Below are 14,552 nucleotides of genomic sequence, written 5' to 3' on the forward strand. Positions count from 1 at the left end.
ACAAGATATCATATGTCATATGATATTTTATTTTTTTGCCTCTCTTTAGCCCATCACATTTAAGAGAATTCAAAATTCATTCTCACTACCACATATTACATCTACATGTGTGCCCATTGCCGGCGGCCCTGGGGCAAGACAGACTAGACACCAGTCTAGGGCCTCATTCTAAGTAGCACAGACACGTGCTCATGGCACCGTATTGCGTGTCCGACACGGACACAGACACGCTCGGACACGCGAACTGACTTTGGACACGGCCCGGACACGCGAACACGCATCAACTCACAATAAAAGTGAAAGTGTTTTATGGTGAAAATTGAACCTTGGTCATCCAAGGTACTCAACAACTCCTCAATTATTCCAACAGATTCAATTTTTGTTATATTTATGCACACTTTAATATATATATATATATATATATATAAGGAGAGAAACTCGTGATAAAAATAAGAATACTTGTGGTGGGATTCGAACCTTAGTTATCCAAAATACTTATCAAGTCCTTAGTCATTCTAACAAGTTATGTTTTCATTATTTTAATGCACACTTTGACATATATATACATCTAAAATTCTAAATACTTTCAAATTTATAAAATAATTTTTTAAATAAATAAATATATATATATATATATATATATTAAAAATAATATTTAATTAACGTGTCCACCACGTGTCCGTATCCAAAACAATTTCTATATGTCGTGTCTACGTATTGAATCATGTCCAATACAGACACTTGTGTCCGTGCTACTTAGACCTCATTTTTTTGGGGCTCAACAAATTATTTTTTGTATGCTTGCATTTTTTTTTAAGTTAAGAATAATTTGTTCTTAATTATACAATATTCACCAAGCATATCTTTCTCTTTCTTATTATAATTTTTTTCTTCTATCAATTTAAGGCATAAAAAACGTTCTCACTTTAAGTTTTTTTTTTCTCAATCAAAGGCATATAATGTAAGATTTTTGAAGCTCTTTATTTTGTGTTTTCTATATTTTTTTGGTATTTTTTATTCTCTATTTTAGTTAAGATAATGTAATGAAATTGTAATTAGTTGAAAACGTAGGACTTCATAACCATTGATATGCATAGAATAATGAATTTGCTTCGTCTTTATTTATAGATGTTAACGCTACTCCCTGAACGAGGTGATCTCCGGCTTAATCTCCTCCTGCTCTGGTCCCGGACCGGCGACCGGAGACTTGGAAGACCCATCAGGCAGACATGCTGATCTGGCAATCCCTCTGCTTGCTAAGGTATCGCCACTAACGCCACCCACAGTGGTTTGCCTTCAGAGATAGATACAATATACTGGCACACATTCCCACATCTAGGGAAGGGCCATACGCATTCCTCAGTGCACCTATAAATAGGCTGCCTAAACCACCTAAAAGAGGTAACGTATTCCTAAGTCCTTAACTCTCGAACTTATTCTGCAACAAATATTAACTTAAACTTCGGAGGGTCAAAGGCCGGCGCACCGCTGACCCTTTGAATTTGACTTATTGTGTGTAGGTCTCACTGAGCTAATACACCGGAATACAAGACTACGAGAAGCTCGGTCCCCCAAATTTAGCTCCCATAACAATAGAGATTTTAGAATTGTCCATATTTCAACTTTCAACAATGAACAATTAGGTTTATTTTTGTTATTCGAGCATTTATTTTGGGGCCTCAAGTTGTTTTCGCCTTGAGCCTCCATGCACACAGGGGCGCCCTTGTGTGTGTCTGCTACTTTCGATTAAGAATCTACTTGCTACTGTCGACTAAGAAGCTACATGTTATTGTCGATTATGAAACTAACAGCTACTATCTAATTAAACAATATTCTATTGTTGAGTATGAAATTAGCTGCTACTGGCGACTTGAAATGTGCTATTTGTCGGCTGAGAATGTACCTGCTACTGTCGATTATGTATCTAACTACTATTGTCGACTGTAAAACTTACTGCAATTGTGGTTTTTGGTGAGCAAGATTTGAAATTTCAAAGTTTCTAAAAAAATGCAATATGATACTTAAATGAAAGCCCATGACGTAAGAAACAACTTTATATATTGACTTATCCTCAAATTGCCGGTGGTTTGGCCGGAAAATTTAAAATTGCTGAAAAAAAAACTAAAAAAAATTAGGAAAGTTAAACTTATTAGATCCGGAGTGACAGCTTTGTAATTTTTGTGAAAATAGTGGTAGTTTTGACATTTTAGCATTAATTAATTAATCAGGTTTGAGTCTACTTATTTTTTGACTTGGGCTTATATCTTAATTTGCATAAGAAATATGAAAAGTAAGTTTTTAGTTAATTCAAATGTTGTTTAGTACTATTAAGTAATTTTCTAAACACAATATGCTAGAGGATTTGTATGAAAAATAAATGTCACCCATGATGCATAATGTTAATGATAACTATAAGACTCATGAATTTCAATACTGAGTGAAAACTAATATCGAACTTTATAAATTCTCAATGAAGAAAAAAATCCCTGATTAACTTCAATATCAAAATTTCTATAATATTCACATTATCACATACATTGATACACAAGTAGCGAAGTTTGTTTTTGTTTTTCTTATCACGATTTAATGTTGCTAAAACATTAATTTCATCTGTTGTTTAGTGCAATGATATGACAACACCTTCTCATTTGAGTGCGAAGGGGCTTTTTTCTCCATCGCGCCTCTCTAGCTTAACTAATATTTTGATCAACCGATGTCAGTCCGCAAATTAGTTTGACAATTTAGTGCTTCAAATCAAACTAATTTAGTGCTTGAAATCTATAAAATCGATTTGCCGATTTCTGTCAAGAGTTCCAGACAAAAATAATCCGATCGAATTGAACTGAACCAAACCAAATCGAACGAAATCAGTAATAATCCAGACGAAAATGAATTTTAAGATAAACAATGTATTTAAACGAAGCGTGCGCTTGATAAGAGTAGAGGGGACAGCTTGTAAATGCTCGTGTAAATACCACAAGCTATGAGGGCAAAACTATCACAACTGACATGGAGGAGCAAAGAGAGAATGTATGTGTGGGGCTAAACTGCCAAAGAGAGAAGCAGCGGCAAAGGCGCAGGCCTCTCCTGCATCATCTTTTTCACTCTGAACGAATCAGAGCCTTCATCACTCGCTCTCCCCCTCTACAGAAGCTTTCATTCACGCGCAGTTAATGGGGTGTGGGTTTGTTAATGATAAAAGAGCCAGGGCTGATTAGACGTGAGAGCGAGAATTGGACTGCGGCAGAGGTGGTGGCGGTGGGTGGTGGTGTGTCTGAATCACTGGGACTCTTTCTATCTTTCTTTGATTAACAACAACTAGGACAAGAAGGAACAAACGATTCACTCCCACGATAGTTGCTGGTTTCCTGCTGCTGCCAAAAGGAAGAGGGACCCTTCTCCTTGTTAATGGTGACAACTCTTGTGTCTCTCTGTTTTGGTTTTTGTTAATGGCTCTTCTGGTTTGACTGTCTCCTCCTAAACTTGACGTTCCAACTGTAATCGGTTACCACACACTCGCAGCTGGACTCGACGTTGTCTTGTGACTTTTATCTGTACATTGTTCATGGCAAATTAACATTAATATTTATCAAAGTTGAAGCTTTGTTCAATAACTAGGTGATGAGTTGAGGAGGAGATATCGATACTACGTGATACTCGTACATTGGCACGTCATCTACGGTGGAGTCAAATGGACGTTGAATGTGACGTATAACTCATAAAATCGATGTAAGAACAAAAAGGAATAAATGTCTAGATCGACGGTTCAAATGTCTAGATTGAGCGTGCTAATCTCGATGTTATAAATAGAGACAGAAGTAGGCTAATTTGCATTTGATAACTATGAATTATAATTCAATAGGGATCAATGAGTTGTGTTGGAACCATTTTGTATTAATGAGTTGGGGTGTAAAGGGAGTTGTAGTGTTTGGGTGGAGATAGATGATTTCTCCCGGCCTACAGCCTATGTAGCCCTTAAATATCATCCGTCTAAGTCATCCTTAGACGATAATATGTCTTTTCTATGGCCACTCGGCGCTTCCGGGAAATGCTTTTGGGGGACGATCGACCTACCTAAGTTTTGAGGTAAAGAAAAGGCTCGGGATGGATTTAGGAGTCAACCGAGAGCCTCCCAGGGACTGGACGGCCAGCGACCGCTATCTAAGAAAAGATAAGTAGTTCTTCTACCCAAAACGAATATTGCGAAAGCTTTCCGATTCATGAGGGTAGTATTTTATCAAGTGTAACCTGATACTTTTTTTTTAGCAAGTGGGTAGTTCTATTTCTTACCATATAATGTGATATCAAATTTGGTTCAAACTTGTTCTTGAAATTAGGTAAAATGGAAAATGAACATGCTCTTATGGTCTCACCGTTCTTAGCTTTGGTGTAATTGAATGAATGAATGACCCTCTTTGTGTGGAGGAAACCGACTGAGAGGACATTAGAAACCAACCTCATAAATACCAGACAGGAGGAAGATGACAGTTTTCCTTCTTCTTGAATTTTTTTCCTTGAAATAAGAAAATAAAATAAAGAGGAATAGAAACCCTTTTTTGTCTTTTCACTCTTGCCCAGACCTTCCTTTTGTCTTGGTGGAGGGCCTCCACCCTGCAGTGGTTCAGTGAAGAACTGAGCAGAAAAAAATTGGAGTGTAATTTAAAAGCTTTAAAGAGAGAGAGAGAGTGGGGGAGAGTGTGGGCAATGTACTGTCTCTGTCTGTCCCCTCCACCCAACACAGTCCATCACTTTCTCTCTCCATCTCTTCTTCTTCTTCCTCCTCCTCCTCTGTCTAACAGTCGAAGTCGAAAAGCCTATCACCACCACATTGGCTATTTTTTGTTTTCCTATATTGTGATTGTCTATGTCTGCTGTTCCCTCTTCTCACTACCTCCAAATGGCTGTGCAAGATTCCTACTTTGAATTTCTTGATATTATTTGATACCCTTCTTTCTCCTTCTTCAACTCCCACCCTTCTGCTTGTGCCTTGGTTTAGTGATTTGGGTGTGTCTCAAAATCTGATCTTGTTGTAGTTTTCTCACTCCTGTTCTGTTCTAGCTTTCTGGGTACCCCCCAAAATTTGAGTTTCTTGGAATGATCTGACCCCATTTCCAAAATTCTCCTACTTTTCTACTTGGTTAAGCTGATACCCAACTTTTTATTTCTCTCAGTTGTTGCTGAAGTTTTTGTTTGAGCAAGACTAGGGAAGAATACATGGAATTTGATCTGAACCATGCAGTAGGGGAGAAGAGTGCAAATTGTAATGGGGAGTGTGACAAGGGTAGTTGTCCTCATTGTTTGTCCTCTTCAACTTCTTCATGTTCTTCAAATTCATCATCAGCTCCTGTGGTTTCTTCAATCTATTTGGACCTTTGGCATGCTTGTGCTGGTCCACTTGTGTCACTGCCCAAGAAAGGAAATGTGGTTGTCTACTTCCCCCAAGGTCACTTGGAACAAGTTGCCTCATCATCCCCTCCTTTCTCATCCATGGAGATGCCTCACTTTGATCTTCAGCCACAGATATTCTGCAAGGTTGTGAATGTCCAGCTACTTGTAAGTAACAGTTTCGCCTTCTAAACTGAATTTTCGTTCAGTATATGCATATACTTCCATATCAGTTTCAAGCATTTTGTCTCTTACACATGTTATGGTGGATAAAATTTGTTGTCCCTTGAATTTTGAGATAGGCTAACAAGGCGAATGATGAGGTCTATACACATGTGACTCTGCTTCCTCAGACAGAGGTATGATGCTTGGTTTTAAGCAAAAGCAATTATGCTGGTGATGATGTACTCTATTTGACTTCTTTTAATTGCTTTGGAGTTAAATGGTTTATGTTAGAATACCATTCTAATTCTTTGGTTTGTGTTATGATGATGTTGAATCTGGGTATTCAATAGATGGCAGGAACGAATTTGGAAGGCAAAGAGCTTGAAGATTCAGGAATGGATGAGGGGGATGGGGGATCACCTACAAAATCAACCCCTCACATGTTTTGCAAAACGCTTACAGCTTCCGATACCAGTACCCATGGAGGGTTCTCTGTTCCTCGCAGAGCTGCTGAAGACTGTTTCCCTCCTCTGGTGAGGATTTATATAATTTGAATTTCTTGCATTTACATTTGTCTGTTTATACAGAAACTATGGTTTTTGATGTAATGAATTCTACGTAGAGTAAAAATATTAATTTATCCGTTTCAATCCCTAGGATTATAAGCAGCAAAGGCCCTCTCAAGAGCTTGTTGCAAAGGATCTACATGGTGTAGAATGGAGGTTTCGACATATTTATAGAGGTAAATAATTTTCTCAAAACTCTGTATGGTATGTTTTGATGATTAGATATCTTAAATTTGTTCTGTGATATTCATCAGGTCAGCCACGGCGGCATCTGCTCACTACAGGGTGGAGTATTTTTATAAGCCAAAAGAATCTTGTCTCAGGGGATGCTGTGCTATTTTTGAGGTATTTTCTTTTACTTAGATATGTTGCAATATTGATCACAGCTTAGTTTCCTAATATATTGCAATGTTCCCTGATCAGTGAAAGGCTGCTTCTGTTTTTTAAAAGCTCTATGGCATATACAATCACATAATGTATAGATAGGATGTTTGGCTGGTTTCAGGGGCTATTAATATCACAAAGGATTTTAAACACTGCTTTGCCCTTATATTACCTAATCGCTTTCCATTATTTATGTGTTTGAAATATTGTTCTGTTGGTATACACATCAATGTCCTAGAAGCCAAGATTGTTTTTTTTTTCCATACTTCACAACTTGAACTTATTTTATCTTAATATAAACATACTTGATGCTCTTGATATCTTAAGTTTTAACTTTTAACGGATGATATATGTAGGGGTGAAAATGGAGAGCTTAGGTTGGGCATTAGAAGAGCTGTTCGGCCTAGAAATGGCCTTCCTGATTCAGTTCTCAGCAACCAGAATTCTTCTTCTAGTGTTCTTTCCCTAGTGGCTAATGCAGTGTCCACCAAGAGCATGTTCCATGTATTCTACAGCCCAAGGTACTATCATGGTCACTTGAAAAATTGACATGTAGTGGCCTATTGTGTCCTTATGATATTATACGACTCAGCTTTTTGCCAATGACAGTATTTGATATCTGATGGTAATTTGATAAAATCAATAGAAATATGAGTTTCAGTGCAATTTTCCTTCCATTTCTTTTCCTAAGACCATATGTGTCTTCCTCTATATTTTTTATCTCAAGAATAATATACTGTGTATAAGTCATATCTTTTTCTGTAACAAAGTGGCAATCTCTGCAGTACATACTTTTCTCATTCACTCCAAATAGGCCTAGTGTATATCTGAAAGCTGTAGTTAGTTACCTGACAAGCTGCCAATAGATATAAGTCATATAACATACAGTTAAACAACACACATAAAATTGTTCTCGTGGTTTGAAACATCTGTTAAAAGGATGATTCTCTCTTTAAACAGTCTTAGTATTTTGTCCTAATCTTGAGGACATCTCTATCTATTGCTCAAATCCACTAATCAATAATATTCTTCTCTTTCTCTAAATTTGAAACAGGGTATGTATATATTCACAACTAATCAACTAATCATCTCATGACACAATGAAGCCTATCATTTGTATGAAGTACATATACATTGAACATCATCTTATATATAGCTCAACCCCTAGGAAATTTCTTAAGTGCTTGCTCTGGCTTAATTTAATTGGACAAATGCAGGGCAAGTCATGCGGAATTTGTCATTCCCTACCGAAAATATGTCAGAAGCATTGCAAATCCAGTGATCAAGGGGACAAGATTCAAAATGAGATTTGATAGGGATGATTCACCAGAAAGAAGGTCTCTAATAAATTCTTAATAAGTAGCATGACCAACATGTTATTTTTCACATGTTATTGATGTTGATTCTGGTTTCTTGTAGGTGCAGTGGTGTAGTGACTGGCATCAGTGACTTGGATCCCTATCGATGGCCAAACTCAAAATGGAGATGCTTGACGGTATGCTTGTACTCTATTTTACTTATTTTATTGTAATGAATTTCATGATGCTCTAAATTTTTCTGTGTCAGTAAATTTTCTTGGACAATTGTTTGTTATAGCCACCACTCCAAGTTCTTATTTGTATTAAAATTAGACTTTTCTGTTTGCATTTTTCTGAGGGAGAGAGGAAAGATTGCAACTACGAGAATTTAAATGCCAGACTGTTTGCTTTTAGGGTGACTGTTGGTTTGTTATTATGTGTGTTTACACCACATGCCATATTTAGGAATTTTAGTTCTTTTATTGAGTGGTAATGTCATTATTTACGCCCCTTGATTGATGTTTATCAGGTGAAATGGGATGAAGATATAGGAAATGATCATCATGAACGAGTCTCTCTGTGGGAGATTGATCCTTCTGTTTCTCTCCCGCCTTTGAGCATTCAGTCATCTCCAAGACTGAAGAAACTGCGGACTAGTGTGCAGGCATTCCCACCTAACCCCTCTGTTCCCGGTAAACTTCTCGCGTCAGATACCAAGGTCTTGGATTTTCTTTTTCTTTTTTCCTTCCCATATTGGTGGTCTCTGAATCTGATTTTTCTTGTAGCTGGAAGTTGTGGGTTTATGGACTTTGAGGGGACAGATAAGTCCTCTAAGGTCTTGCAAGGTCAAGAAAATATGGGTTTCACATCACCCCGCTATGGATGTGATACATTAAAGAGCCCTGTGGATTTTGAGATGCAGCCTTTGGCACATCAAACTCGAGCATCACATATAACCCAGAAGGCTACTATTGGCGAGTTCATGAGAGCTCACCACACCAGTCACACAGGAGTTATGGAATCTGATAGATTTCCGAAAGTCTGGCAAGGTCAAGAAATATTCCCAATGAGATCTTTGACAGGAAAAGCAAATTTCAATCTGGGCGATTGGGAGTCCAATCTTGGTAGCACATCTTTCAACAGTTATCAGGCGCCCAAACCAAATTTGTTCACCTTGGGTTCTGAATCGCTTCTAAACATGTATTTTCCTTATGGTGACATTCACAAAGTTGGCCAAGATCCCATGATGTGCTCTAATACTACTAACTTAGCCAGAGAGAATATTAAAGTAAATTCATATTCTCTTAAGATGGGAGCTACAAGAAATGAACCTGGAAGGCCAACAAATCCTAGTGAGCATCGGCCACAGGAAAATAACTCTACTCTTCATACTTCAGTGACAAATGTAAACAGTCCAAAAGAGGCCAGTGCTGATGGAACTACCAGTGGATGTAAACTTTTCGGTTTTTCCTTGTCAGGGGAAACTCCTACACCAAGTCAGAGTTCTAGTAAGCGGAGCTGTACAAAGGTATGCTATAATTACCACCAAAGTTAAGTTGTTATTTGCCATGTCTTGGATATATTTTGCCAACTGATGTTACAAATATGAAGTGAAGGTTCACAAGCAAGGCAGCTTAGTGGGAAGAGCCATTGATCTTGCAAAACTGAATGGCTATGGTGACCTGCTGAGTGAACTAGAGCGGCTATTTAGCATGGAAGGCCTTCTACAAGATCCTAAGAAAGGATGGCGGATCTTGTATACTGACAGCGAGAATGATGTCATGGTTGTTGGGGATGACCCATGGCAGTGAGTCTCTAACTTCAGTTGCTTTCTATTGATTACGACCTTTTCCATCTTATGGATATAACAAGCTTGGACATTCTTATTCAGAAGTTGCTTGTGATTAGTTCATAAATATAGTTTTTTGTTTGTTTGAGCATTTACTTCTTATTTACTTTGGGTTCTTGGTGCAGTGAGTTCTGTGACATGGTTTCCAAAATTCACATCTACACCCAGGAAGAAGTGGAGAAGATGACAATTGGAATGGTCAGTGATGATACCCAAAGTTGTTTGGAACAAGCTCCACCTATGCTGGAAGTCTCCAAGTCCTCATCAGTTGGGCAGCCGGATTCTTCTCCAACAACAATTAGGGTCTGACAAAGTTTCTATGTTATTATTTCTGCATATACGTAGTGTGCGCCGGAACTTATGTAGTCGCCGGCTTTTATGCATCTTAAGTTGTAAGTTCAGTAATCGCCAGTTTAATTGGCCAATGTCTGTTGAAAACGAGATGTGTTTGGCCTTCTGTCGATTGATCTCTTTCTCATTGACTTTGAGTTCGCTGTATGCCTGTAAACTGCTGACCTTTTAGTAATGAGTTAAAATTGTTGATCGAAAGTGGTATTATTATTTTTTAGGTTCCCATAATGGTGTAGAAAAGAACAGAATTTCCTAGTTTTTGGAACCTGAAGAGGTGATGACCTTGTGAAAGATTAATATAAAATGTTAACCTACAAAAATTTTAGCTATGAATCCTTACAGATGTTGCTGCTCCTGAAAGGTGGCTACAAGTTTATTGAGGCTTACAGTTGGCTTTGGTGTCTCAATCATATGATGTAAACCCTCCACAATTACAATTGAAATTTAAAAATATAGGCATAAATGCCGATTTGTACCCTAAATTTGGCTGAAATTGTCAATTTGCACCCCGAACTTGCATTTAAGTCAATTTACCTCCTAAACTTGGTAAAAATTGCTCATTTACATCCCGAACTTGTATTTGAGTCAATTTACCTCCTAAACTTGATAAAAATTGCCGATTTGCACCCCATCCGTTAAATTTAACTGTTTCTATCCAATTTTGCGTCACATGTCATGCATTTAAGGGGTAGTATTGTCATTATATATTTATATTTTTCTTTAAAACAAATAAAAATATTCTTAAAAATGAGGATTATTTTGTTAATCAAATTATTTATTTACATCTTTTTTTCTACCTACTTAACCCTACTTTGAATTATATATTTAATATACCCACCCATTCAAATATAATGTGTTGTGTATAAATATATTTTTATATGTATACGAGAATAATAACGACGTAATAGAACAGAACGTAACCGTTTATTGATTGATAATGAGGCCAATATATAGGCATTACATAACCATAATCTCGTAGGATTCAGAGTCCTAATCTATTACAGAGATGCGAATCTATCTCTAACAGAAAACCTAATAAGGCTAAGACACACATAATGGTATAATAGTAATTCTCTCGAAACACACATTTATTTTTAATTTTCAATTTATTTATTTATTTATATTTTTTAATATCTTTTAACATACCATATAACATAAAATAATAAATATATAAATCAATAACATGTTTAAAAAAAACAAACATTGTAGCAAGTGTTCCTCTTAAGTAATTTTATTAATTTATTTCATTATTCAATATGAATAAATATATAATGACAATACTACCCCTTAAATGCATGACATGTAACGCAAAATTGGATAGAAACAGTTAAATTTAACGGATGAGGTATAAATGAGCAATTTTTACCAAGTTTAGGAGGTAAATTGACTCAAATACAAGTTCGGGGTGTAAATGGGCAATTTTTACCAAGTTTAGGAGGTAAATTGACTCAAATGCAAGTTCGGGGTGCAAATTGACAATTTCAGCCAAATTTAGGGTGCAAATCGGCATTTATGCCAAAAATATATAATCATCCCTGATTGTGTAAGTTTCAGGTTAACTCATATTTACTTATCAATCTGAAAAATAAAAAACTTTAGCCGTAATGTCAACCCACTTGTTTCAGTATGTGTTTTGAGTCCCTGTAATCTGTATTCTTTTCTTGTTCTTCTGAAAAATAAATGCGCGCCTGATTCCTATCACTAGAAGGATACTGAAGACAAAATGCGTATATTGAAGTTGGTAAAACTCAGCAGTTTTCAATATATTCTTCCATGTTTGATCCTGAAGGCAAGTGCATATTTGGAGCTGGCCGGTAAAACTCAGTATGGTCCAAAAGAACAAGGATATGGTCACCTACTAAAGAAAATATCTATTATTGATTAAGAAGTCTAGCAGCGAATTCCACAACGATATCAGTAGAAAATGTATATATTCTCTCTTAATTGATATGAACAATTACAAGGTATTTATAGAGATCTAAACTACTGTTCATCTAGTATGAAACCAAATACAGATTTGTCAATTAGTACGGCTATAGATTTGGTTGGTGAGATTGTTTGTTGTTTGTTGACTCATGCTAACACTCCCCCTCAAGTTGGTGCATACATATCGACCATGCCCAACTTGCTAAGTGAGTCATAAAAAACCTTCTTAGATACTCCTTTTGTGAGTATATCTGCAAGTTGCTCTTCTGAAGGAACAAAAGGAAAGCTAATGATTTTAGCATCTAGCTTCTCCTTTATAAAGTGACGATCAACCTCCACATGCTTTGTACGATCATGCTGTACAAGATTATGTGAAATATCAACAGCTTCCTTGTTGTCACAGTACAACTGCATAACATTCTTAGGCTTAACACCCAAATCTTGTAGCAAATTTCATAACAACCTTTGTATTCTGCTTCAGCACTAGATCGAGCTACCACCTTTTGTTTCTTACTCTTCCAAGTAACAAGATTACCCCCAACAAAAGTAAAGTATCCTGATGTAGACCTCCGATCTGTAATATTTCCAGCCCAGTCTGCATCTGTGAAACCACAAACCTCAATGGTATTGTTGTGATTAGAAAACATTACTCCTCTTCCTGGAGCTAACTTCAAATACCTCAAAATCCTCACAACAGCATCCATGTGATCCATACTGGGATTATGCATGAACTGACTTACTACACTTACTGCATACGCAAGATCTGGTCTGGTATGTGACAAATAAATCAGGCGTCCAACTAGCCTTTGATAACGAGTTTTGTCAGTAGGTACCTGATTTAGGTGCTCTGCTAATCGATGGTTTTGCTCAATAGGAGTATCGATTGGAGTGCAATCCAACATACCTGTCTCTGTTAGTAGATCAAGGATGTACTTCCTCTGACACAGATAGATACCATCACTTCCTCGGGCTACCTCAATGCCTAAGAAGTACTTGAGTGTACCTAGGTCCTTCATCTCGAATTCTGTGGCTAGCTGTTTTTGTAATCTGTCCACCTCAATAGTATCGTTACCAGTAACTACCATATCATCAACATATATAATTAGGGCTGTTACCTTCCCTTGTTGATGTTTGAGAAATAATGTGTGGTCTGAATTACTCTGTCTGTAGCCAATTTTCCTCATGAATTGTGAAAATCTTCCAAACCAAGCACGAGGAGACTGTTTAAGACCATACAAAGACTTTCTCAACCTGCATACACAGTTATCTGGAGAAGCTGCCACATATCCAGGAGGAATATCCATATACACTTCCTCTGTAAGTTCTCCATGAAGGAATGCATTCTTAACATCAAATTGTCTAAGCGGCCAGTTTAAGGTAGCAGCAAAGGAGAGCAATACCCGAATAGTGTTCATCTTTGCAACAGGTGCAAAAGTCTCATCATAGTCTATGCCATATGTTTGGGTGAACCCTTTTGCTACTAGGCGTGCTTTATACCGGCTTACTGACCCATCTGGATTATGTTTTACTGTAAACACCCAACGACATCCCACTGCCTTCTTGCTATGTGGTGGAGATACAAGCTCCCACGTATTGTTCTTATGTAATGCTTCAATCTCTTCCTCCATTGCTTTCCTCCATTTTGGATCTTCTAATGCATCCTGCACTTTGTTAGGTATTGATACAGCAGAAATTTGATTCACAAATGATTCATATGACTTAGACAATCTTTTAGTAGACATAAAATTTGCCACAGGATACTTAGCTTTAGCCTGAAGGGTATGTTCATATTTTTTTGTTGGCTTACCCCGAGTAGACCTATTTGGCAGGATATATTGTCTACTATTAGCTTCACTAGTACTAGTCCCAATAGAATTACTAACCTCAGATAAGTGATCTTCTGTACCAGGGGAACGTTGGTCAGGGGTATAAATAACAGTAGGGGAGGCAGTTGTGCTCTCAGCTTCCGGTACCTGAATCTCTGGAGTGTTTATACCAGAATCATCTGGTGGTGCATGTGTAGCTGACACATCAGTAATCCCAACCGAATCTGGCACCATATCTCCTAGCTGACTTGTCTCCCCCTTTCCATGATACAGTTCTTCAAAATATGAAATCTCCCCGTGAAGAGCAGTATCAGAAGATGTAAAATAGCTCATGTCCTCAAAGAAAGAAACATCCATAGTGACATAATACTGCCTGGTAGGTGGATGAAAGCATCTGTACCGTTTTTGATGTCCTCCGTATCCAACGAACACACATTTAACCGCTCGGGCATCCAACTTAGACCTCTGATGTTTTGGAAGATGGACAAAAGCAACACAACCGAAAACACGGGCTGGAAGATTATGAAAAGAGGGTAAGGAAACATGGGAAGCAAGCACCTCATATGGAACTCTGCCTTCAAGGACACGAGATGGAAGACGATTAATGAGGTGAGCGGAAGTTATGACAGCATCACCCCAAAGGTATTTAGGCATATGGGCACTAAAGAGAATACACCGAGCCATATCAAGTAAATGACGATTTTTCCTTTCAGAAACTCCATTCTGCTCAGGTGTGTAAGGACACGTTGTTTGATGAACAATTCCGTGTGTGTTAAAAAACTCCTGAAAGACACGATTCACA

The 14,552-nt window shown here is 37.5% G+C and overlaps 1 protein-coding gene across 5 annotated transcripts; it reads left to right on the top strand.

The window, feature by feature from the left end:
• Positions 1–4,717: 4,717 nt before the first annotated feature.
• LOC126789556 (auxin response factor 4) lies at positions 4,718–10,194 on the top strand. Of its 5 annotated transcripts, none has more exons than XM_050515747.1 (13): positions 4,718–5,066; positions 5,172–5,553; positions 5,688–5,744; positions 5,901–6,083; positions 6,208–6,292; positions 6,371–6,461; positions 6,857–7,021; positions 7,718–7,837; positions 7,920–7,995; positions 8,328–8,490; positions 8,584–9,326; positions 9,415–9,605; positions 9,773–10,194. In XM_050515747.1, exons 2-13 carry the CDS (start codon positions 5,215–5,217, stop codon positions 9,954–9,956), a joined length of 2,397 nt encoding a protein of 798 aa, XP_050371704.1. In that variant the 5' UTR covers positions 4,718–5,066; positions 5,172–5,214; the 3' UTR covers positions 9,957–10,194. The 5 variants fall into 5 exon arrangements, with proteins under 5 accessions (XP_050371704.1, XP_050371708.1, XP_050371707.1 ...); XM_050515751.1 differs by having other exon boundaries at positions 7,926–7,995; XM_050515750.1 differs by having other exon boundaries at positions 4,718–5,004.
• The last annotated feature ends 4,358 nt before the right edge of the window (positions 10,195–14,552 follow it).

The sequence above is a fragment of the Argentina anserina genome, chromosome 3 (genome assembly GCF_933775445.1).
Source record: "Argentina anserina chromosome 3, drPotAnse1.1, whole genome shotgun sequence".
Lineage (NCBI taxonomy): Eukaryota > Viridiplantae > Streptophyta > Magnoliopsida > Rosales > Rosaceae > Argentina > Argentina anserina.

Excerpts from the sequence above, each read along its gene's own strand:
- LOC126789556 (XM_050515747.1), top strand. The coding sequence starts at position 5,215 with ATGGAATTTGATCTGAACCATGCAGTAGGGGAGAAGAGTGCAAATTGT. Across the intron at positions 6,462-6,856 it reads GATGCTGTGCTATTTTTGAG|GGGTGAAAATGGAGAGCTTA; the intron begins GTATTTTCTTTT and ends TGATATATGTAG. Across the intron at positions 7,022-7,717 it reads CATGTATTCTACAGCCCAAG|GGCAAGTCATGCGGAATTTG; the intron begins GTACTATCATGG and ends GGACAAATGCAG.